The 25,457-nt window shown below is 38.9% G+C and overlaps 1 protein-coding gene across 4 annotated transcripts in view; it reads left to right on the top strand.

Moving 5' to 3' along the window:
- CDK13 (cyclin dependent kinase 13) overlaps positions 1-10,177 on the top strand; it is a 119,097-nt gene extending 108,920 nt beyond the window's left edge. The window contains exons 12-15 of one of the 4 annotated variants that reach the window (XM_027574447.2): positions 4,152-4,199; positions 5,695-5,900; positions 8,251-8,523; positions 9,171-10,177. In XM_027574447.2, the coding sequence (XP_027430248.2) occupies positions 4,152-4,199; positions 5,695-5,900; positions 8,251-8,523; positions 9,171-10,021 (1,378 nt within the window). In that variant the 3' untranslated portion in view covers positions 10,022-10,177. Of the gene's footprint in view, positions 1-4,151; positions 4,200-5,694; positions 5,901-8,070; positions 8,524-9,170 lie in introns of all 4 variants that reach the window. The other 3 variants (XM_027574445.2, XM_027574448.2, XM_027574446.2) reach the window with 3 other exon arrangements.
- Positions 10,178-25,457: the final 15,280 nt, after the last annotated feature.

Genomic DNA, 25,457 nt, shown 5'->3' with positions numbered 1-25,457 from the left:
GACTCTAGTACCCCTTCAAAGAATTCTTTTCAACTTTTGATTTGGAAACTTTTCACCTCTACAGAAAAATAGGAAGAATAATACAATGAGCATTCGTATATCCTTCACCTAGATTCAATAGTTATTAACATCTGCTTTGTCACTATATATATAAGCTTTTCTCCCCTGAACTGTTTGAATATTATATTGTGGGAGTCACACAACACTTATAAATAATTTATCATGTATCTATAAGAACTGGGACTTTATAACTGCAGTACCATTATAAAGCATAAGAAATTGAACACTGCAATATCTAGTAGACAGCCCATATTAAAATTTCTCCAGTTGTCCCAGTAATTTCCTTTATAGTCTGGTTTTTTGTGTTTTTTTATCTTGGATGAAGAATTCATTCAAAGCTCACACGTTTCATTTAGTTGCAATGTCTCTTCAGTCTTTAATTCCTCTTTGGGTAGGGCTTTTATGACATTGACATTTTTGAAGGGTTCGAGCTAGCAATTTTGTAAAACTTTCTACGGTCTAGCTTTAATTGCTTTCCTGTGATCAGAATTAGAATAACATTGTGTTTGTGTGTGTTGAGAATATTACTTAGGTAGTGAGGTGTGCTTCCTGCCTCATCCTATCAGGGGGAATATAAGGTCATTTTTCTCCCATTATCGGTAATACTAAGTTAATCTCTTGGTTTAAATGTTCCACATGAAAGAATTCTGGTAAAAGCTGTATCAAGCACATTTTTCATTGACATCTAAACTTTTTTAAAATCAAAGGTTGAAATAGTTGCAAAAGATGTAAATTTCAGTGTATGGTAAAGTGTCGACACTTTTAAGTGGGGCAGTTACATCACTCTTGTAAATGTTTCAGTGAGATCAAAATATCTTAGCATTTTGATATTCACCAAGAGTCACTTAGAAAAGACAAAGTTTTTTTCTTGTTGATCAAGTGGTCTTTGCAAATATTACTCGTATGTATTTAAGTTTAAAAAAGGAAAGAAAATTGTTGAATCACTATGTTGTACCTCTGAAACTAATATATGTCAACTATGCTTCAATTAAAATTTTTTTAAAAAAAGGAAAGGGGGCACCTGGATGGCTCAGTCATTAAGTGTCTGCCTTCGGCTCAGGTCATGATCCCAGGGTCCTGGGATCGAGCCCCGCATTGGGCTCCCTGCTCAGCGGGAAAGCCTGCTTCTCCCTCTCCCACTCCCCCTGCTTGTGTTCCCTCTCTCGCTGTGTCTTTCTCTGTCAAATAAATAAGTAAAATCTTAAAAAAAAGAAAAAGGAAAGAAAGGGGTGCCTGGGGGTTCAGTCAGGTAAGTGTCTTAACTTTTGATCTTAGCTCAGGTCTTGATCTCTGGGTCATGAATTCAAGCCCTGTGTTAGGCTCCATGCTGGGTGTGGAGCCTTTAAAAAACACACACACACACACACACACACACACACACACACACACACACACACGCACACGTAAATTTGGTTGGAACTGCAACCTAACGAAATAGGTTGTGAATTCAAGCCCTGTGTACACACACACACACACACACACACACACACACACACACGTAAATTTGGTTGGAACTGCAACCTAACGAAATAGGTTGTGAATTCAAGCCCTGTGTTAGGCTCCATGCTGAGTGTGGAGCCTTTCAAACACACACACACACACACACACACACACACACGTAAATTTGGTTGGAACTGCAACCTAACGAAATAGGTTGTTTTTTTTTCCCCTAGGTAATTTTAATATCTATCAGTTAATACTCCTTATTCTAGAATGAGAAAGTCCCACATTAATTGTAATTTTATTTTTTATTTTTATAAGTACCCTTGTAAATAAGCCTTTGCGAATGGATAGACTTTTGTCATAGTTTTATCTCTTGAGTTCTTTGCACTCCTTCCACATTATGTGCAAAAATCACATGGTGATTTGTCATCAGAAATTATTATGACCTTTCAGATGTCAACTTCAAGATTCTTTCTCTTTTAATTTTCTTGATAGTAAAGAATTGGAAACCATGTAACTTGAAAAGATTTTTTTATCCAGTAATTAATCATTTATTATTTCAAAATTTGAAGAAAAAATCCAAAGAAGCTTTACCAATACTTATTAAACGACTTCTTGTTTTGTTTTGTTTTAGAGGAGGGCGCACGAACCAGGGGCAGGGGTTTGGGGAGGGGCAGAGGAAGAGAGAGAGAGAGAGAGAGAATTTTTTTTTTTATTTAAGATTTTTATTTACTTGAGAGAGAGAGATTCCAGGACCGCAGGATCATAACCTGAGCTGAAGACAGCTGTTTGACTGAGCCACCCAGGCGTCCTGGAGAGAGAGAATGTTACGCAGGCTCCACACCCAGCACAGTGTCCGACACGGGGCTTGATCTCATAACCCTGAGATCATGACCTGAGCCTAAATCCAAGTGTCGGTCACCTAACCAACTGAGCCATCCAGATGCCCCTAAATGACTTTTTATACTTGGCACTTTTTCTTTTATTAGTACTTGTTTCATCCAGTATACTAAGAAAAGTTTAACATGTAATGTCAGTACAACTTTGCCAATCCATATGTTAGATTGTTTTTCTTATTACGTGTTTTGGCACTGTAGATATAGCCCATTTAATGAATGGGAAACGTCTGCCATGTAACCTAATTGGAAACTGTGTCCATATTGTCAAACACATCACCGAAATTCACTTAATTTTTATGAAAACGCACCTGACTGCATTTCTCCATTAAAAATAGGGACGTTAATACACATTTTGGTGAACAGGCTGTAATCCAGTAATAAATTAGGGATACATCACTAAAGCAGTCAGGTTGAAATTATAATGCTATTGATTTAATACATAAATTAAAAATTATATAAACGACATCTCATTATTTTGTAATATGTAATGGGTAGTTAAAATGATAAATTATGAGGCGAGGACTGTGAAGAAAAGCATTGGTATGGGATTCCTTTGGGAAATATGTGTATATATTAAACTCTTGTGATCATGTTTTTTTTGGAATAATCAAATGAGAATGGGATAGTAAAACAAAAAAACCAAAGCAACTGCATCAATTGTATTAGATGTGGTGTCAAATTTTTCTGATGTATTTAATGAAAAGAAAGCATATATTGCTAAAAAGTGACTTAGAGTGACAGCTAGCCTATAATTTTATTTATCTTAACAGCAAGTGAAAAGCACTGAACAATTTAGAAGATAAAATGTGATCAACTGTAATTGGAATATTTCATGATGTGATTTGATGAAAGTAGTTTCAGACCATCATATTGAATGATGATAAGTGGTATCAAAAATGAAGATAGTGCCTGCTCTGTGAGAGGCACTGTCCAGCGCTTACGTATGTTAACATATATTACCTCTACCTCATAAAGTAGATTGCATTGCTAATGTCATTTTTAAAGATAAGGAAGGGGCGCCTGAGTGGCTCAGTCATTAAGTGTCTGCCTTCGGCTCAGGTCGTGATCCCAGGGTCCTGGGATCGAGCCCCGCATCGGGCTCCCTGCTCAGCGGGAAGCCTGCTTCTCCCTCTCCCACTCCCCCTGCTTGTGTTCCCTCTCTCGCTGTGTCTCTCTCTGTCAAATAAGTGGATACATCTTTAAAAAAAATTAAAAATAAAAAATAAAGATAAGGAAACTGAGGCACAGAGGTCAAGTTACTTGCCTAATGAGACACAATAAGTGGCTGAGCCAGTATTTGAACCTTCAGAAAAGCACATAAAGATTTGGTCATCCTGGAAAACCTTGCTGGTGTATCCAGAGTCAGCATCACTAACCTGTATGTTTCAGCTATTTGTTGGGTAATGGTTATCTTTCCTAGAGATGAGTGTTGAGATAATCCATAGAGGAATCTCTTGGCTTTTAAATTGTGGGAGGGAACAAAAGCCCCCGTTAGTGGATTTCTTTGCCTGCTTTCCTCTCCCGGGGCTCTCCCGAAAGAGCATCAGGGCGGAAGAGGTGAAGTCACTCCCAGTTTCCCTACTCTGCAGTATATCTGAATTCAGAATAGCCCACCAGGGGCAAAGGCCACACATCTATGATACATACACACGCACACATACACAGAAAGGAAAGTCTTTGGCGGGTTTATGATGCCTTAAAGCTTCCCAATATCAATATTTCAAATTGTACCTTTGTTTGTTACTCCAGGAGGTTTTTACACGCTGAGGCAATGCACCATAGTAAGATGGCTGAGAGGTATGCCTTTGTTTTGTTTTTGGACCTCAGGTGCATAGACTTGGTTTAATCATAATCCTTGTGTCACTCATCATTGGTCCATGCATGGCTCTCTTTTTTTTCTTTTAGTTACTTAATTAGTTATTTTAAATGATGTTAATAAGCAGCCATGAACCTACCAAATAAAAGCTAGAACCTTGAAAATAACCTACGTTAGTCATATCATCCCCTCTCCCCACCCCCTGCCCTACGACCTACCCTCTTGCCTCCCTCCACCTGAGGTAACCATCATCCCTGTTTTCTTTTGTATATACTTTTGTTGCCATCTATATGTACTCATAAAAAGTTATATTGAAAATTTTTAGTTGTTTTTAATTTTATAAAAGGGTGTCATGCTGTTTGTAATCTTTTGGGAATGACTTTTTTTACTTAATATTATATGCTAAGATTCGACCATATTGTTGCATATGCCTTTATAACATGAGGTGAGACTAACTGTGAAACAGGAGGTGTGAACGAAGTTGCTGTGCAGGCCATTCTGAAAGATCGATGTCAGGAAAGAGGATGTAGAGAGATGTGAATTCTTTTAAAACAGTGTCAGGTATACCCCATTGGAAAGCCTCCCTAGAGGGAAACCTCTCCAGGTTGAAGACGTCAGATGTATGACCAGGTTGGGGCTGCGTAAGGGCATTCGTAGTTATTCTGGGCAAGTTTATTAACCTTTCCAAGCCTCAATTTTCTCATCTTTGAAATAGATATAATAGTAACTTCCCATTGGAATTTTTATGAGGATAAGAAGAAAACATTTATAAATCAAACATTTATGTCTCTTTTTAAGCAAAAGTTACTCAGCAGTGTTGTCAGCTTTATGAAATCACATTAAGGCAGAACTGTTTCAGAATCGTGGGTAATCTTGATAGTTGCTAGTTATTCAGAACTCTCTGTTGATGGGTAGTCATGAGCCTGGATTACCTATTTTTGAAACTTCTCTGTAGCATAGTTTAATTTTAGAGCACTTGATTATGGAAGTAAACGAGAGGGTATTACAAAAGTAAGCTTGTACTAGAAAGTCTTTCACAGATGTTATCTCCTAGCTTTTACTGCTTTTTAATCCTGTTTCCATTTTCTGCAAGTGGCATATTTTTGGCCTTTTTCCCCCCATGTCCTATTCAATGTATGGTGTGCTGTGAGAAGAACTGGCTTTAAGAGGTTGCACCAAGGATGATAGTAACATATTTTTATGAACTTGTGTTCTTCGTTCATAGTTTTACTAAATGATTATTTACTGATTCAGAAGTCACAGAAAAATAGTCCGGCTGTAAAGGTGAAGCCCTGACGGAGGGGGGGCGTCAAGGATGACTTTTATTGAGGAGTCACCAGCATGTGTCTGCAGTCTTCAGGAACAATGGGCGGGGGTCGGAGGGGGGGCAGCTCTGGTGCTCTGTAGTAACTGTTAGCAGTTTCGGGGTGTTGTTAAGAAGTAACATTGCACACAATTGGATACTTTGTTTTCCAGCCTTCCTTTATGGCAAGATTGTCATGAGCTATGGAGTAAAAAGCGAAGGAGGCAGAAGCAGATGGGCATGACCGATGATGTGTCCACAGTGAAAGCCCCCAGAAAGGACTTGTCTCTCGGCCTGGACGACAGCAGGACCAGCACACCACAGGCCGTGCCACCGGCCTCACAGCTGAAACCTCAGGGCAACTCGAGCCTAGCACCTGGTCAGTAGCGCTTTGTGCGTGGGTTGCTCTTCTTCCCTCGTTCTGGGCCTCATGGTGATGATACTGCTCTAGTGTTAAAGCATCTGCGGCTAAAACGTTCAGGTTTATCCACCAGACTTGACATTTCCCTGTGAATTGCCTGTGCCATTGCAGACGCCTCGCTGCCCTTGGCACCGTGTGGTTAGTGAGCAGTCAGCTTTCTCTGCTTCCTTCCTCACCTAGTGCAGGAGTTAGTAGACAGGTACAGGAAGGCGGCCAAAACTCGTAACAGAAGCTCTTTGACACTGTTTATAATGTCCTCAGATCGCTCTTAATATACGTCCCATTATATTCTAGAACCTCAAAGATTGGACTCTTCTTTTGTGCCAGATAGGACTTGAAGGTAGGATAAAGAAGGGTATGTGGGGGAAACAGAGTTCTTCCTCTGACTCTGTTAGAAGAGTCGGCGTCCTCATGAGACTGAAACCTTTTCAGTGTTGTCGGAAATGTTGTTAAACTCATTCTGTCATTTAGTTTTAAAGATCAGTTGGCTGATTAGAACAGATCTGATCAGATTCAACTTTTGGTGGTTGAGTGTAAATATAGAGTAGATTACCTGAGAAGGCTCGAGAAAGATTACCTTTAATGCTTTCCCGTGTAATCTGCAAGCTTATACTTGACCTTGGCCAGACTACATTAGAGCACTGATACATACTACTTTACAAACCAAGACCAATTATTATTTGTTGGTCAGCATTTCATTTTATTTTTTGTTCCCCTCCCCCCCTTTTTAACTGTCACTGTTAAGAAGTGAGAATTCTGGTTTTGTGAAATGGGAATGAATCCTCTCTGCTCCATTTTTGTCATCATCAGCTGTCTTAAAATAAAAAAAAAATGCCCTTTCTGTAGAGGAGACGGCATAGTCACAGAATACCTCTGCTGACAGAGACATGAACTGGAAAATCAGGGAAACTGGCTCTTAGCGTGTGGCAAAGGGGCTTGGCTCCTTATTTATGAATGCCCGCGGGTCACAAGAAGAACTTGAAAAAGTTTGTTTCGAGTTAACCTAAAAATAACTAAGAAGTAATAAAAAGTAGTTCAAGATATATAAAGAGAAAATAAAAGGATAGCATTAATCATCAGTGTTTCATCTTCTTGGAGTTTCTCTTCTATTCACCTTTTATTCTTAGAGAAATTGCTTATTGGTGTAGTATCCCTGAACTTATATAGTAGTATCTGCCCTCGAGCCTTGCTGTTATACGTGACTCAGAGAAGCTTGCACAAGAACTTGTGTAAACTGTCACAAGTCTAAACTGAAAATTGAAAAGAAAAAAAAACCCAACTGCATCTGTGTCGCTGGTGACGAGTTAATACCCTCTCGTGTGCACATTATAAGCATGATCCTGTAGGAGTTCTAACTTCCCAAAGTGAGTTAACTTAAAAAATGGTAATTGGAATAAAATGCCTTTTATGAAAGAGTCTGCAACATCCCAGTTTGAATTTACTGCGAAAATGAGGTGAAGCCCTTAGATAATAAGCATTATTTTAGATGGGCAGTGTAGTGAGTAGAGCTCCGAGTCTGGAGTCAGAGCACGTAGGTGCTGATCCCAACTGAGCCACCTCCAGAGAGAGAGAGAGAGAGAGAGAGAGAGAGAGAGAGAGTGTGTGTGTGTGTGTGTGTGTGTGTGTGTGTGTGTGTGAGAGAGGGAGAGGGAGAGAGACCCTGGGCAAGTGAGTGAGTGTCTCTGGATGTCAGTTTCTTCAGTAAAAAAGAAAAGGGAGGGCGGGGGTTGCTAACAACAGAGCACGGCTTTCGGGCTGTGGTGAGGAGTAAGGGGTGTGAAATGCTGGGTGCTGGTTCTGTAGCTGTGCTCATCCTTCGTTCCCGTAGTTCTGCTTCTGTCTCGGGGATGGGCTGCCAGCTGTAGCCCAGAGTTTCCTTTGGAAGTATTCACCCCTGAAGAGAACTTCTTCAAAACAGGCGGCAGTTTTTGTTGTTGTTGTAACTTCTGCGCAGTTCCATCTTAAACGTCCATGAAATTAGAACTAGACTAAGAGACGCCTTTTTCACAGTGTTTCTTAAACACTGTCCCACAAATGTACGTTTGAATGTGGTCACACAGGGCCATTTTGGGGGGCGGGGTGTGCTGTGATATATGGCAATTCTAATCAATACAAATTTTGTCTTTAGTAAAAACAGGCCCTGGACAGCAGTTAAACCACAGTGAATTGGCAATTCTACTAAACCTACTGCAGTCTAAAACCAGTGTTAATATGGCTGATTTTGTCCAAGTGTTGAACATTAAGGTAAACTCTGAGACTCAGCAGCAGCTAAATAAAATAAACCTTCCTGCTGGAATTTTGGCAACAGGTGAAAAACAGACAGATCCATCCACACCACAACAGGAGTCTTCGAAACCATTGGGAGGAATTCAGCCTTGTTCTCAGAGCCTGCAGCCTAAAGTGGAGACTGACGCTGCGCAGGCGGCCGTGCAGAGCGCGTTTGCAGTTCTGCTGACTCAGTTAATAAAGGCCCAGCAGTCAAAGCAGAAAGATGTGCTACTGGAAGAGAGGGAAAACGGATCAGGACACGAGGCGCCGCTGCAACTCAGGCCACCCCCAGAACCTAGCACTCCGGCGTCGGGTGAGTGTGCAGATCGTGGACCTCCAACACACTGGTGCTCACGCTCTTGATGTGGAGGGGCAGTGGCAATGCATATTGTCCAGTGGCGTTGCTAGTGGAGAGGTTCTCAAAATTCCCAGGGCACCGGTTATAGGTGGTTTTCTTTGTCCGTTTACTCCTAGGAGCAGATTCCTTAACAAATTATCCATGTGTGATACGGCTCATTGTGAAGGCCATAGAGTTTTCTCATGTAAACCTGTGGTTAAGAAATAATCTTTTACTCCAGCTACAACAAGATGATATTGACCAAGGCAGAGGCTTTATGTGTACAAGAGCCTTGTTCTTCAAGCTATAAATAGGGAGATGTGAGATACCTTTGAAAAGTCAAATGCAATTAAACTTTTCAGTCACCATAGACTTAAATGGTAGCAGGCAATATTAGTACTTACACCCCTCTTTCCTGCCTTTCCCTTCCCTTCCCTTCCTTTCCTCCTTTTTTTCTTTCCTTCTTTCCTAGCTTCCTTCCTTCTTTTCTTTTCTTTTCTTTTTTCCCCAGTGATGGAACTTCTCATGTTCTTTACAACCACCCATAGGAAACATTGACTGTTTTGAACATCTTGTTTTCCATGATAACTTTTAACTCTCTTTTTTTGCTTTGTTTCACTTAGGGCAAGATGACCTCATTCAGCATCAAGATATGAGGATGTTGGAGCTCACACCAGAACCGGACCGGCCTCGTATTCTGCCTCCTGATCAGCGACCTCCGGAACCACCGGAACCACCACCAGTCACTGAAGAAGATCTGGATTATCGGACAGAAAACCAGCACGTTCCCACCACTAGCTCTTCGTTAACTGACCCTCACGCCGGAGTGAAAGCGGCCCTGTTACAGCTGCTTGCTCAGCATCAGCCCCAGGATGACCCCAAAAGAGAAAGCGGTATTGATTACCAGGCAGGAGACACTTATGTACCCACGTCAGACTACAAGGACAATTTTGGATCCTCTTCTTTCTCTTCCGCTCCTTACGTTAGCAATGATGGTCTAGGAGGTAGCTCTGCTCCACCATTGGAACGACGTAGCTTCATTGGAAACTCAGATATTCAGTCTTTGGATAACTACAGTACTACTTCATCTCATTCTGGTGGTCCACCTCAGCCTTCTGCCTTTTCCGAGTCATTTCCCAGTTCAGTAGCTGGATATGGAGACATTTACCTCAATACCGGTCCCATGTTGTTTAGTGGGGACAAGGACCATAGATTTGAATATAGCCATGGCCCCATTGCAGTCCTGGCGAACAGCAGTGACCCTACCACAGGGCCAGAGAGTACTCATCCTTTGCCAGCAAAGATGCACAACTATAACTATGGTGGTAACTTACAGGAAAACCCAGGCGGCCCCGGCCTCATGCACGGGCAGACCTGGACTTCTCCTGCCCAAGGACCTGGATATTCACAAGGATACAGGGGACACATTAGCACATCAGCTGGCAGAGGTCGAGGCAGAGGGTTACCATACTGAGTATCTGTTTTTCCTCAGGCACATCATTTTTATCTGGAAAGACTTTTCTAGCTGCAATTTAAGGCAGCAATCCAAGAGACTTGAATAATATTAATTCAACAACAGCTTTATTTTTATGTGGAAAAGGGTCTTGCATACAATAGTTAAAAAAAAAAAAGAAAAAAACCTTTGCTTAAATTCATGCTGTTCTAAAAACTAGATCTATTGATTGTACATCTTCACAAATTCTAGTTAACAGTTTTATTTTGTATTCTTGCAGTTTTAAGTGGATGCTAATCTTAGGGACATAAGAGTCTTTTATGGCCCTCTTGCAGATCTTCTGAACTATGCACATTTGTGCTTTTTTTGTAAGTTTGGACCAACTTTTATGTAACAACCAACCAACCCCTCCCTCCCCCCTCCAGTTTTACAACAATCAGAAAGGGCACTGATTTATTTGGTATTTTTCTTTTTACAAAGCTACCTTTAGTCAAAGGTCACTGTCAGTCTTTGCACCTGCTTTCAGTGTTATTGTGAAAGGTGTACTTTGTGCTCACTTCAGAAAATAAAACACAACCTTTCTCTTGATGCAACAGTTTTATAAAAAAAAAAATGGTCAACGTTATTTTTGTTTTATTTTGCAGATTATCATAGCCAAGCAAAATGCATTCAAATGAAATAGTGGGTTTTATATGAAAAATCTGGGGTGGGGAGGGTAAGTAAGTGCCTTAACAGGTAAGCTTAAGGTCTGAAAAAGCAGTTAACCTTTACACCCATTTGTCTTCTAAAGGGAATCAATACACTGTATTGAAGAGTCAGGGAGCTCTCCAGTGTTTGGGGGCTGCCTGTCAGCTCCTGCTAGATCCATTCCCTCTGCCGATCCCACTTCCTTCTTTCCTGCCTGCCTTTGGGCTGTGGGACCTTCCACTATCACCTTGTCTTGATAGGAGAGTGAGAGCAAAGAAAGGGTCTAGAACTCCAGTCAGGACCTTGTTACTTCCAAGAAGTTCTACAAAATTGTGTCACTTCAGTGGTTGAAAGTAATAGCTAAATGAGAATTTCCAAGTACCATTTTTTTTCGGGCTGCCCTGCTGTCCCTGTTTCCTTTTGCCATGGATCATTGGAGGACAGTCGTGTAGAGGCAAGGCTTGAGAAACAGAATTTGCCAGATTCTATGAAAGTTCATGGGGGGCGGGGAGAGGGGTGGCAAACATCATATCTTAAGTTATGCAATTGCCATTTTAAGAAAAAACTGTTCAGTTTGTTAACTAGAAACATTGCCTAGATTGAACTTATTGAAGCAAAAAAGAAAAAGTAGTGAGAGAAAACCTCTTATCTTCCCTCCTCTCATCTTCTGTGAGGGTTTTTATGACTTCTGCCAGACTTAGAGCAACTTTAGTTCATTTTAACATTTTTTTTCTTTTATTAAAAGCAACAAAGAATGACGGACTAACCCTTATGTAAGCTGTAATGGTGTCAAGTCTCACTAACTTTTTGTGCATGCTCACGCGCACACAGAATTATAATAGTTCTCGAAAGGAACCAAAGGTGAAGCACCAGTGTTTCCATTATCACTAAATGGGAAAAGAAACTCTGGAAATGAGAGTTGTGCCAATTAACCATTTTGTTTTAACTGTTCTCTGGGTAACTTACTTTTTGATTGGAATTGTAAATTGGAAGAACTGTTTTAGAATGGAAATGGTTCCAGTTCTAAAGTCAGTCTTTTAACCCCTGCCCTCTGACTTGTGAACCTTCATTTCAAAACAGTATATGGGAAGCATTATAGTTTGGTGACAGTAAGGATATTTTAAAGTGGATATTTGACCATTTTACTGCTATAAAATGAGTTGATGTCAGTTGATCATTTTATTTTTTCAATGGAATTTTTTGTTGTTGGGGAGAAAGAAATGAATGGAAGAAAAATTATTTTGCTTTTATTTGAATATTGAGTACTAACAACGTATAATAAAACTACATTGCAGGAAGTGAAGAGGTATTTTGAAATTTAGCAAAATAGCTACAGTATTCAAGTATCTGAAATTTTAATATGGTGAGTCTTAGCGCTTTAGACTTTCCTATAAGTGACAGTATCTAAGTTATTCTTAATAGTCACACTCGATAATTCTGCTGACCATAGCAGCTAACCTAAAATTGAAGATATTTATGTGACATGAATAGCCTGTGTTTTAAAAATTAAATATTTTATATAAAAGTGAACTGTGTTTGGATAGTTTTTCCAACATTTCAGTTATATATTTATGTTGGGCGAGTGGCTGGGAGGACAGGGAAACTGTTGCTTGAAATTGGAAATTTGAACTACAGCTTCTAATATTGCCCCAAGACATCGTTAATTGTGAGACATACCGATATTTTACGCACCACTTAGAAAAAAATGTTGCCAATTAAACGACAACACAATGCTAAGATGCATGAATCGTAAGATACTTCCCAAATTCAGAGATGTTAATCTACAAAAGAATTGATGAAATACGGTAGTAAAAACCTTTTAATGCATCCCTTCCATACCATTTAATACTTGAGTAAATTTGGTTTCATAAAAAGAGCAGCGTTGGAAATCACTCATTCTGTAGGCTATAATTGCCATAATCCCTGAGTATTCTTGAGTGAAATCTAAGGAACATAAAATATCATTTAAGTTTCGGGGAAAGAAACAGGTAAGTCAGATGGCAACTATTAAGATGAAAGCTGAAGGCTCAGAAGCCTGACCTACCAAAAGAAGACATTTCATTGTCTCTCATGTGAAGTTCCCTTTTGTGTTTCCTGACCCAGCAGGTTTTTCTGCATGCAACTCAAGTCGCCAGTCCATTCTTTGTTGGAGAGTTGTAGTCACCCATGAAATTTTAAGAGACTCATTTTAAGGGGTTTATTGATGAAAATGGCTTGGGGAATGTGAATCAAGATAATGCTCTAGCTGTGATTCAGGGCTTCGTTCTGTCAGTGAATATACATTCAGTGCCTGCTGAGTGCCAAGTACTTGGGACGCGTCAGTACATTCTAGTACCTGGATACGTCAGAACCGCGAAGGGCAGTGGTATTTGCTACTCAGCTGTATCTAAATTATACATAAGTGAATGTAAGAGATGAAAATGTGAGTGTGAAATTTTAAGGTCAAATTGGAATAGAGAAATAACATTCCAGAAAGAAATAGAACGACTGGAAACTCTATCATGAAAACAAATTTTAAGTTGCATCTGGCCAGTTTGTAATAGGCCAATCTGAAGGAAATACCAGGATTTCTTAAGAAAAGTGGAAGGTAAAATGGGTCAAATGCTTCCAGACTACTCTCCAGGAACTTGTGAGTCAAAGTTTTGCTGTGTTTGCTGGGAGCTCAATCCAATTTTACACAACTTTTCACCATAGGTCCTTTTTTTTTTTTTAAGATTTTATTTATTTATTTGAGAGAGAGCATGACGGGGGGAGGGTCAGAGAGAGAAGCAGACTCCCTGCTGAGCAGGGAGCCCGATGTGGGACTCAATACCGGGACTCCAGGATCATGACCTGAGCCGAAGGCAGTCGCTTAACCAACTGAGCCACCCAGGTGCCCCTGAAGAGAATGTTCTAATCTAGTATCATCTGGTTTGTCCCCTCACTTTATAGCTAAGAAAATGATTTAGAGATGGGTTACCTGGGCTGTTCCTCTAAGCCTTATCTAAATTCTGCAGGAAGTACTTAACTTTTAACAAGAAAATGGACTTAAAATAGTTACCAGTATTTCAAATAATTAGAATACTGAACAACTAGTTTTAACACAAATGGCTTTAAAAAGTCAACTTTAAAAACTCAAAAAAATAGAGAAATAGACTAAAACAAAACTAGAAAAATGAGAAGCCTGTACAGGATGAATAGTTTTTAAAAAGGAGGTTCCTCTTTTTTGTATTAAAACCATAGTTATTTAAATATCTAACAATTAGGTAGTAAGACAGAATCTTTCATTTAAATTTGTTTTCTGTTTGTAGGACGAATATCATCAGCAGGCCTCTGCAAACATTGCTTTTAAATTCTTTGAAGGTTTTATAATTTCCAGTGGTGTTACGAGGGAGCAACGGTTTCTCATTTACCAAAGCCTCTCCAGATAATTTCTTAAAACGCTTTTAGTTTAATTAAAAATAAAAGCTATTAAGAACAAATTAACAAGCTATCAAGGGATTCAGCTGAAGATGGAGAAGACAGAATTTTGACCATAATGGAAAGAACTTGTCCTTTGAATTATGTAGACTTAACAAATTTTGTGGGTCTTACTCCTGTCACCGTGTCAAATGTCCTATTAAAAAAGAAGTTTTAGTTCTGATTGCATTCAAAATGGGGCCCTGTAAATGAATTACCCCTTGATTTTTTTTCACAGTTAATTTGTTGTAAAGGTGTTGTACTTTTTTGCAAGAACTTTTAGTAAAGTCTTGTAACTGTGAAATCTGATGTGTTTAAGCCATTTGTTTAAAAAAAAAAAAGGCTGTATATGATAGTCTGTAAATAAACTGCCGTTAAGAATTCCAGGCCACTTTTAGCCTTGTTTTATTCTTGCTTATATCCAGAACAGACTTTCAGGAATAATCTTTTCTGACAAAGAGGACTACTTGTTATCCATTGTGCCACGTTTTATGGACAAAGCTTAAAACCCAAAACACTTATTTTTCCCTTTTTAGCCTGGTACACATTTGACAGTGTAGGAACACATCCAGTCATAACCATTAATATTTAGCCTTTGATGGATGTATATGAATGCATATCTAATCTTCCTCTTAAGGGGTTTATATTGCCCAAAAGTTTGTGGTTTATTTTTTTTCATTTAATAATACGTTGTAAACATCCTTCTCTGTCAATAATTACATTCTACCCTCTTCTTAATGGTTGTCAATTATTCCTTTATAGAAGAACCGTAACTTAAAATTTCCTTATTGCTGGACACAAACTATTTCTAACTTTTCTGTATAAATAACATGTGCTGAAAATCCACATTAATGTACAAATACACTTGATTTCCTTGGCATTGCTGGTGGAAGGGTGTACTTCTAAACCTCTGCTGAATCCAAATTGCCCAGAAAAGGTCTGCAAGTTTTACATTCATTCCTATTACTTTTCATTTAGCTCTGTTAAAACTTTTAAATCTGCTATTTGGACAGGTGATAGATATCTTAATTTGTATTTCTCTGATTGCTAATGAAATTCATTATTTCATGTTGGCCAGGAACCTATTGTTGCATTAACTATTCATATGTTTAATTATTAGGTGTTTATCTCTGTCGTTTTGAAGAGCTCTTTGTATAAAGAAGATAGCCTTATGTAAACTATAACTTTAAAAATACTCTATGGTGTGTTTTGATGTAGGAAAATTTTAACAGTTACATAAATATGTAGTCAATTACACTCTATTCTTGTGGTTTCTCCTTAAAAAAGCTTTCTCCAAGATGATTTTAATTTTCACACAAGTTTTGTTTTACTTCTCTGGCTTTCTACTCTTACACTTTAATACTAAACCATTTTAGAATTTAGTTTATTAGATGTGAGGTAAGGGTCCAACTTTATGCTTTCTTTGAGGGGCTAACCTAATTATGCAAACAGCACTGGTGAGCAGTACACCCTAGTCCTAGTCTGTAAGTATCACCTGTGTCTTATTTGGGTCTATTTCTGGGCTTTCAGTTACGTTCCACCCTGATTTCTTCTGTTACAAGTTCGCTTGGATTATATCTTTATAAATTATGCATCTGTCATTTTAGTCTTTTTATCACTGTATTTTCAATTCTTAGAACAATGTGTAGTACGTTGCAGACAACAATGTAGGACAGAACTTAAGTGTCCCTTTTTCAAAGTTTTGTATTCTTGCCTGTTTATTTTTCCCTGTGACTGTCAGAATCATTTTGATCACTTTCCCCATGGTATCCTGTTAGGATCCTAACTGGAAACATTAAGTGTTTAAATTTACTTGGGAGTCTTTACGTCGAGAGCATAAAATTGGGTTTTTTCACATGTCCCTCATTAAATGTTCCAAAATTTTCTTTACCACAGTTCTGATATGTTGGTATTTTTAAAAAGTTTCCAAAAAATATTTTTGTTGCCTTTAGAAATGGCCTCTTCTTATTATAAGTACTGTAATATTTTAAACTAGTCACTGCATAAATAGGAAAGAGGTCATGTGGGTTTTTAAAAAACTGGCCACATTAACTTTTATTATGATTTTTAATAATTTTCAGTTGATTGAATATGATAACAGTGGGCATTCTTCTGATTTTATGAATATCTAATTTTTAGTATTTCACTCCTCTGTGTAATTTAAAGTACAGATTAGAAATAGAATATTATGTTAAGAATATGTGTGAAGCCCATTTATTAGGATCAGATGTTAAATTTTTTTTAAATGACTTTTTAGTGTCTACCGTTAGGTGTATATAGATTTTCTCCTTTGAGCTATTGATAGTAGACTCCAACTATGTTAGTAGAATCTAATATTGAGCCACTCATTTAAAATGCTGTGTTCTATTGACTAACCCCGTATTTAGGATTTTGTATTTATGTTTATGCATAAAAGGTAAGTCTAGTTTTCATTAACACATTTTGATAGCTTTGCAGAATAAACTGGAAAACTATCTCATGTTTCATTTGATTTAGAATAGTTTATATATTGTGAGAATTATCTATCTATTGAAGTTGACGCTGTTTTATTTATACCCAGATATACCTGACTCTTCTGGAAGGTGATGTTTTCATTTGTCTACCTCCTCATGTGTTCTTGCTCTGTTCAGGGTTCTGTTTCTTGAGTACATCTTGGTAATTTTCCTTTTTCTGGAAATTCATCATGTGGTCTGTCTTACATTTACAATGTTTTCACGGGGCGCCTGGGTGGCTCAGTCAGTTAAGTGTCCGACTTCAGCTCTGGTCATGATTTCCGGGTCCTGGGACCGAGCTCCCGCCTGTTGGCTCCGTACTAGTGGGGCGTCGGCTCGTCCCTCTCCCTCCCTCCGCCCCTCTCCCGCTCTCGTGCTCGCTCTCTCTCATAAATAAGATCTTTTAAAAAAAGTAAAATGTTTTTAGCATATAGTTGCACTTAATAATCTCAGTGTTGTAAATACATGTATTATCTATCCTAATGTATTCTTTTTGTGTCTTCTCTTAGACTGGTGAGGGTTTGCCCCATTCTGTCTCCATCCTTTCTTTCACCACCAGGGGAAAAGGATCTATTCCTTATTTTCTCATTTCTTTCCCCGGCATTTTGACTTGGATTCCTTTCTTCTACTTCCCTTACTTATTCCTACCTCTTGAAGATCCATTATTGATCCACTTATTTATCTTTCTCCAATTCTAAAACCATGTTAATGTTACAAATTCTCTGTTTTCTTTGGCTCCATCCCATAGGTTGAGAATGCTGTGTTTTCATTATTGTTTTCTAAATATTTGGTGGATGCAAATTTGATTGCTTGTTTGATCCAAGGATTATTTTAGGATAGTGTGTTTCAATTTCCAGATGGCTGACTGGAAATTTTTTATGTTTTACTTTAGTTTTTGGTTAATAACTTACAGTTTCTATTACATATAGTCAGTGTGCACAGTCTGCTTTTGAGAATTTATTAAGGATTTCTTTTTAGCCTGCTAAGCAAACACATTTTGTAAATATTTCCTGGTGCTCTGGCACAGGGTATGTCCTTTGGTACAATTTGTCATATAACCATTAAATCAATATCATTAATGGAATACTGCTAAGATTCTCCAGATTTTTACTACCTGTGCTTTGCTTCTCTCAAGGAGAAATGTAAATTCTCATACTGCTCGTATGTGTTTTTCCTTATATCCCGAATCCTCTTTGTTTTATATATTCTGTGCTACATTCAGGACCTACAGGTTCATAACTTCATAATCTTTGTTCCATTTATTCAAGTTTTTAACCTTTAATTCTACTAGGTCCAGTTTTAATATTATCACAGTTACTTGGTCTTCTGTCAGTTTATTTTATACTCTCTTTTACCTTTTTTTTTTTTAATGCCACCTTGCTGGCTTTGTTTTTAGCCTTTTGCTAACTTACTTTCTTTTTTTCCCTTTTTAAAATTTGTGTTTGGGGGCCTTCTGTTGATTTGTATGTTCCTATTCAGCTTTAAATGTTTGGAAGACGTACGTAAACCTATTTTTTGAATGAGTAACCTCAGGTATACAGGAGTTGCTATAGACCATCACCTATATAAAAAGAAATTTGCTGACTTTCCCTATATTCTAGCCCTCTACTGCCTTCAGTATTTTTGGTAGTAACATTCATGATTTTAGATTCATTTAAAATAATAATGATGTTTCAGCTCTGTTACACAACTATTATAATCATTACCTAAACCTAATGCCAATAGAATATATTGGGATAGAATGTTAGACACGTTCATTTTAAGATTAGGAATGGGCAAAGATGCCCACTATTAGTTACTACTTGGTATTCAATATTTTGTGGTGGGTCTTGGTTACACAGTTAAGAAAGAGCTGGGGAGATGGAGGAAGGAAGAGGAAAGTAGGTTTGGAAAGGAAAAAGTTCTTCATGGCAGACTGTCAATGTAGGACACCAAAGAGAATCTATAGGAAAATTAATGGCATTAATATGCGATTTGAGAAAGTTGCTAGAAACATTTATACAGAAGAACAAAGGGCCAAGAATAGCCAAGGTAATTTTGAAAAAAAAAACAAAAACAAAAAAAACACAAGAGTTTGGACTTGCTCTACCAGACATTAAGTTTGCCGGGGCAATTGGTTATATACAAGTACAAATATTAAAGTCAAAAAGAGCAAATGTTTAAAATACACATTTTTGTGGGTCTGAATGACAAAAATTAAAAACACCGAGGAAGGGAAGATGCACTATGACATAGTTCCATTTCTGGGAATCTGTTATTCATAAATAATCTCATTATTTACAAAGTAATAAGCATAAACATCCTAAATATCCATCTCTTGGAGAATAAATATTGTTAAGATTCCACTTGAGTAAAGAAATATGTCTATAGTGTATAGAAAAAGATTTTAAAACCTAAAACTGATTGTGGGTTATTATACAGCACAGGTTTAAAAGGCAGGTTTCTAAGCCAGCATCAAATTCTGGCTTTACCATGTATTGATCTGTATAATCTTAGCCAAGTTACTGAAACTCTGGTTCTCAGTTTTTACACATGTGAAATGGGTACAATTTTAAAGTTTTATGGGTTAAGTAACTTGATAGTGCCTGGTGTATCGTAAGCGCTTCCAAATGGTCTTGTTACTGACAGACTGGGTGGGAGTGGTGAAGGGCCAATTTTGCTGCTTCATTCATACTTGCTTTTTATCTTAATATCTTTTTGTAATACAATAAATTTTAAGTTGGAAGATACCGAGTTTAGTCAACAACTAATACACTCACCCTTGAGGCTTTCCACAGAATATAAAAACTGTCTTGAAGTATCTTCTGTCTGGTCTCATCTTAAACATCAGAAAGAAGTGATTAACGGAGAACTGTCTATGTGTAGTTCATCCATTCTTTTTCCTTTAAACACTTTTTCCTTAAACACCTTTTCTTTCTCCACCTCCACTGGAGGAGATAAGAGTAGGCTAGTTCTATGTTTGCTACAAGGAAATGGTCTAAGTCTTCCTGCACTGGAACCTCTCACTTTGGAAATTTAGGTCTCCATCAGCGCTCAGACTGGCTGTCTCGGGTCCCACTTGAATACAGAAGCTTCAGCCTTGGGTGGGCATCAGAGTCACATGTCAGTTTTGTTTTTAATTTCACCCTTAAACTTTTATGTAACTATAACATGGATATATTAAAGTAACAGTCAGTGCATCTAATGCATTTTTATATATGTTTACACCCATGTAACCACCACCCAGATCAAGATAGACAACATTCCTATCCCTCCAGAAGGTCATGCTCCTTCCCAAGCAGTACTCCTAGGAGCTACTCATCTAACTGTTATCACCTTTGGTTGTTTTGCCTGTTCTTAAGCTTCATATTAAGGAAGCCAGACAGTAAAAACTCTTGTTAACAACTTTGTTCCCAATAAATTTGATAGACGAAACAGACAAATACAACTTAAGACTGGCAGGAGAAGAAATTGAAAAGTCTTATTTCTATGAGAGGAGTTGAATCTATAATTGAGAAACTTTTCCCTCAAAAAACAAAACAAATATAACTGTAGGCTCAGAATGCTTTGCTAATGAAATCTTCCAAACACGGAAAAAGCAGTGATTCTACACAACTCTTAGAAATTAGAGAAGGAATATGTTCCAACTCATGAGTTCAGCATAATCCTGACAACCCACACCTGACACAGACTTTACAAGAAAAGTGCAAGCCAATATCTCTCATTGAACATCCCTAACAAAATGTTAGAAAATCTGTATTTAAAAAAACAAAACAATGATGGAGGTATGGTAACCAAGTGGAGTTGACTCCATAAATGCAAGGTTGGGTTAAAATTCATTAACCAGTGCAACTTACCACATTCACATAAGAAAAACTGTATCATCATCTCAGTAAATGCAGAAAGCATGAAGATTAAACATCCATTTATGATAAAGATCCTCAGAAATGGAAGGGAACTTCCTTAATTTGATAAAGGGTATCTGTTTAAAACCAAAGTTAACATACCTAATGGAGAAATAGCAAACCCTTTCTCCCTGCGGTCCAGACAAGACAAGAATGTTTATCACTGCTGCTGGTCAGTATTTTACTACAGGTCGGAGCCATAAGGCAAGGGGGGGAAATGTAAAGTCTGGGAAAAAAAGAAACAAGAATGTCTTTATTTGCAGACAGAAAATACAAAAGAAACTACAAACTGAATTAATTTAGCAAGGAAACTGAATAAAAGATCGAAATGCAAAAATCAATTGTATTTATATATACTAGCACAGTTGGAAAATGAAATTCAGTAAACATCACTAACATTAACATAAAAAAATCAAATATTTAGGAAGAAACCCTACAAAAGATGTACTTCTATACTAAAGACTACAAAACAGGGCGCCTGGGTGGCTCAGTCGGTTTGAAGCGTCTGCCTTCAGCTCAGGTCATGATCCCAAGGTCCTGGGATCGAGCCTCGTGTCGCTCCCTGCTCAGGGGGGAGTCTGCTTCTCCCTCTGCCTCTCCCCTTCTCCCTGCTCATGCTCTCTCTCGCTCATTCTCTCTCCAATAAATAAATAAATAAATGAATAATCTTAAAAAAAAAACCCAACTCTAAAACATCGCCAAGAGAAGTTAAAGGAGACCTAAAAGTGTGGGGAGAGAGAGAGAGAGAATGAGCTAGCTGATTATGTATTAGGCTCACAGATTGGAAGCTTCAGCATTATTATATTAATTCTACTCATACTGGGCTATCTATAGATTCAATGCAATCCCAATCCCAGCAGAGGGGTGTGTGTGTGTGTGTGTGTGTGTGTGTGTGTGTGTGTGTGTGTGTGTGTGTGAGAGAGAGAGAGAGAGAGAGAGAGAGAGAGAGAGAGAGAGAGAGACTGACACATCAACATTAAAATTAAAGAGCAAGTAGGAAAGGAACAGGATGGCCAAGGAAACCTGGAAGAACAAAGTTGAAGAACTTTATCAGATCTTCAATGCTTAATGAAAGCAACAGCTTTTAAGACTGTGGTATTGACACAAAGGTAGATGGGGACCAATGGAACGGAATAGAAGTCCAGCAATAAACCCCTACATACACATTCACCTTCATGTAATTCAATGAGATAAAATAACCTTTTCGATAAATGTTGCTGTAGTAATTGGTACCCATGTGGGGGGAAAATGAAGCTTGAGTCCTCTATCATATCATATTCAATAGTTAGAGAGAGAGATCATAGGCCTAAATGTGAAAGATTGAAAAAGCAAAACTTGTAGAAAACAAGAGATTTATTGTGACTCCAAACGAAACACAAAAGCACTAATAGTACTTCATTAAATTTAGGAAGAAGGTCATGTTTTCTTGTAATTACTCTAAGTGGTATCTTCAGATCCAGGTAGAATTCAGAACCTTTAAGCACTTTTACTGTCATCTTGATAGTTTGTAGAACGGCCTTAAGTAACATTTTGCTGGAATGGTTTCAGCTTTTTTCAAAAGACACTACAGGAAACACTCAAGAAATTAGGACTGCATTTGCTGTATTGATTCTTTAACCAATGCTCTGGTGTTTACTGTGTTTGGCACGGTTCTAAGCCCTTTCTAAATATTAACTTATTTAATCCTAATGAGTCTTAGGAGCTGGATACCAGTCATAAGTACATTTTACAGAAGATGATACTGGTGAAGAAACATTAAGCAAATTGCCCATGGTCACATAATCCATTATAAGCAGGGTTGGGGTTTAAACCAGCCCCATGGGGGGCTGACATTTAAACTGAAATTTCTTTCTCCCAATTCTGGAGGCTGGAAGTCCCAGATAAAGGTCCAGCAGGGTTCAGTTTCTGGTAAGAGCTCTCTTCTGACTTGGAGACGGCCACCTTTTCCCTGTGTTCGCACTTGGCCTTTCTCTGAGTGTGTGGGTAGGGAGAGAGAGAGAGAGAAATAGAGGGGCGGGGAGGGAGGGAACAGGCACACAAGCTCTCTGGCGTCTGTTCTTCTAAGGACACTAATCCTAGTGGATCAGGGGCCACTCTAATGACCTCATTTAACCTTAACTACTTCCTTACTTCATATTTAGCTACACTGGGGGTTCGGGTTTCAGTTTATGAATTTGCAGGGAAGGGGGGAGGGGGAGACAAACATTCAGGCCATAACAATCAGTCTTGCTCCAGAGTCCACTTAGAACCACTTATTTTAAGGCCCACATAAAAACATTTTCTTGAAGAAACTGGTTCAGGGAGAGATTAGCATATTGAGCACACTGTCCTCCAGAAATGTGTGTATGTTTTTACAATACAGTAAGAGCACTGGAACTCAGGCCTCTGTGTCCCCGAAGTTTTTAGAAATTCTGGGAAGACAGAAAGCAAATGAAGTTGGAGAAACTTGAATAGAAAACGATGAACACATAAGGGGAGACCACACGGTGAAAAATTTCAGAGACATTCCAAGCTCAGAGCCACTAAATATAGATCCTTCTGATGCTAGTGGAATTGGTGTAGCAGAAAACTATGCACAGAGAACCCACTTACAATGGGGGTGGGGGGAGATGGGGGGGAATTCTATAACCGGGAAGAAAGTTTGCCTGGTACCTGATTTTTAATGATTATGAAAGCTATGAGAATACATGTATTAAATTTATAGTTAACAAAACTTGTTATAATTGCAAATGTACTGTTAAAAGAATACCGATTGAATTGCTTTTTTTGTCTTTTGGGATGTAATATATTTTTTTAAAGATTTTATTTGAAAAAGAAAGAGCACAAGTGGGGGGGTAGAGGGAGAGGGAGAAGCAGACTCCCCGCTGAGCAGGGAGCCCGATGCGGGGCTCGATCCCAGGACCCTGAGATCATGACCTGAGCCAAAGGCAGACGCTTAATGACTGAGCCACCCAGGCGCCCCCGTGATGTGTAATATTTCTGAGGGAGCAGTGTGATAACACAGTGAGACCCCCTTCATTCCAGGCTTCATTTTTTTTTTAAGATTGTATTTATTCATTTGAGAGAGAGACAGAGACAGCACAAGCAAGGGGAGAGGGAGAAGCAGACTCCCTGCTGAGCTGGGAGCCAGACATGGGGCTCGAGCCCAGGACCTGGAGATCATGACCTGAGCTGAAGGCAGATGCTTAACCATCTGATCCAGGCTTCATTTTTGTAATCTCTTCTTCATCTCTCTTTCTCCTTAATGACATCTGGCCTTGAGGCATTTTGGAAACAATAGCCTTGGGTAGGAAGGAATGACTCATAATTCCATAGTTCTGAAAAAAGGCAGGGTAGTTTATCTTTTTCCCTCAGTCTTGTCTCCTATGTCTTCTACCTCCTGGGGCAGAGAATTCAGCTTTTCAAGCCTCATGGTTTTTGCAGGCTGAACCTAGAAAGGATTTCTGCTTTCAGATAGGTCACTTGTGGCTGGACGCAGCTCTTTTCCTGTAGGCTACAAGAAATAGCCAATGTATTCCAACATCCTAATTTTTTCCCCTACCGTTTTCCTAATACTACATTTTTTGTAGGTGCACAATTGGTGTCCCAACATATAAGGTGACAACCTAGCCAAATGCAAAGGTCATCCAAACCTGGGACAGTGGGGATCGCATTGTCCAATTTTCTACCTCCTTCACCTTGCTATTTATATACACTTTAGGAGGTGCCCCTTGAAGCATCCCACTTCCTTTAACCACATTCTCTATCAGGTCAGCACGTTTTGGTTGTACATAACGGGAACTCCAGCTCAAAGCTGCATAAGCAATAGCAAATTTATTCTCATAAAATCCAGAAAAAGTTAAGCTCCAGGCATGGTGTCGGGACTCCTTCTCTGCTTCCTTGTAGCTTTCTTGGTTTTGTCCTTCTCTGTGTATTGGTTTTGTTTTCAGTGGGGTCGCAAGACTGTTGTGACTGTTCCAACGTCACAAACAAAACTCTAGAGCAGAAGGATCACCTCTTACGAATTACATCTCAATAGCCAGAACTGAGCTACACAGACATTGCCAATTCAACTACTGAAAGGAGCAATGAGATTACCATGGTTAAAAGGATGTTGGAGAGTCACTTCTTATTAAGCATTCATAAAAAAAAAGAAAAAGGCGGGCGCCTGGGTGGCTCAGTCGGTTAGGTGTGTGCCTTTGGCTCAGGTCATGACCTTGGGGTCCCGGGATCAAGCGGGGAGCCTGCTTCTCCCTCTCCCTCAGCCCCTCCCCCTGCTTGTGCTCTCTGTCTCTCAAATAAATAAAATCTTTAAAAAAAGAAAAAGAAAAAGGCTGACAAAAGTAAGAATCAGAGTTCTTGGGTGTTAAACACAGGATTGCAAACAAACAAAAAAGGGGATGGGCTGTAGAACCGAATATCCACAGCTGAAGATCAAATCAGTGAGCCTGGTCTTATCCTCCACCCCATCTCAGTGGCTCATACCCTTGTCATACGCTGGGCTTTATCAACATGGATAACATAATCCCCCCCACGAATCTCAATTTCCAGCATACTGCTTACAGTGCTCTTTGAAACCCCTCCTAGTAATGGCGCTCTGGCTACCTGCTTCACTAGAATCTCGCCCTCATCTACCTCTTCAGCTACCTTGGGCACCCCCTTGCTTTCCGGTACTCACTTGAAAAAACGAAAACCCTGTTGAGACCCAAGCTGCGGAAACACTGTTTAGATCCGCTTTATGCCCGCATGCGCACAGCTGAACATAGCTGGAAAAACAAACATGCTGACCAGTTTCACTCTTTCATGATCATGTCTCATTGTGGACCCATGAGGCTATCCTACCATGTCATCGGTTCTAGAACACACACGTCTTCACACTAAGTGTCTCTGGCATGACGGTGTGTCTTAACAGGTGCCATTATGACATGTCATGCTTTAACTGGCAGGGTTTTTCCTTTTCTGTAGTTCCTAATAACA

The sequence above is a fragment of the Zalophus californianus genome, chromosome 12 (genome assembly GCF_009762305.2).
Source record: "Zalophus californianus isolate mZalCal1 chromosome 12, mZalCal1.pri.v2, whole genome shotgun sequence".
Lineage (NCBI taxonomy): Eukaryota > Metazoa > Chordata > Mammalia > Carnivora > Otariidae > Zalophus > Zalophus californianus.
Note: the sequence above shows the minus strand (reverse complement) of the source record. Positions and strands in the feature narration are given on the sequence as shown.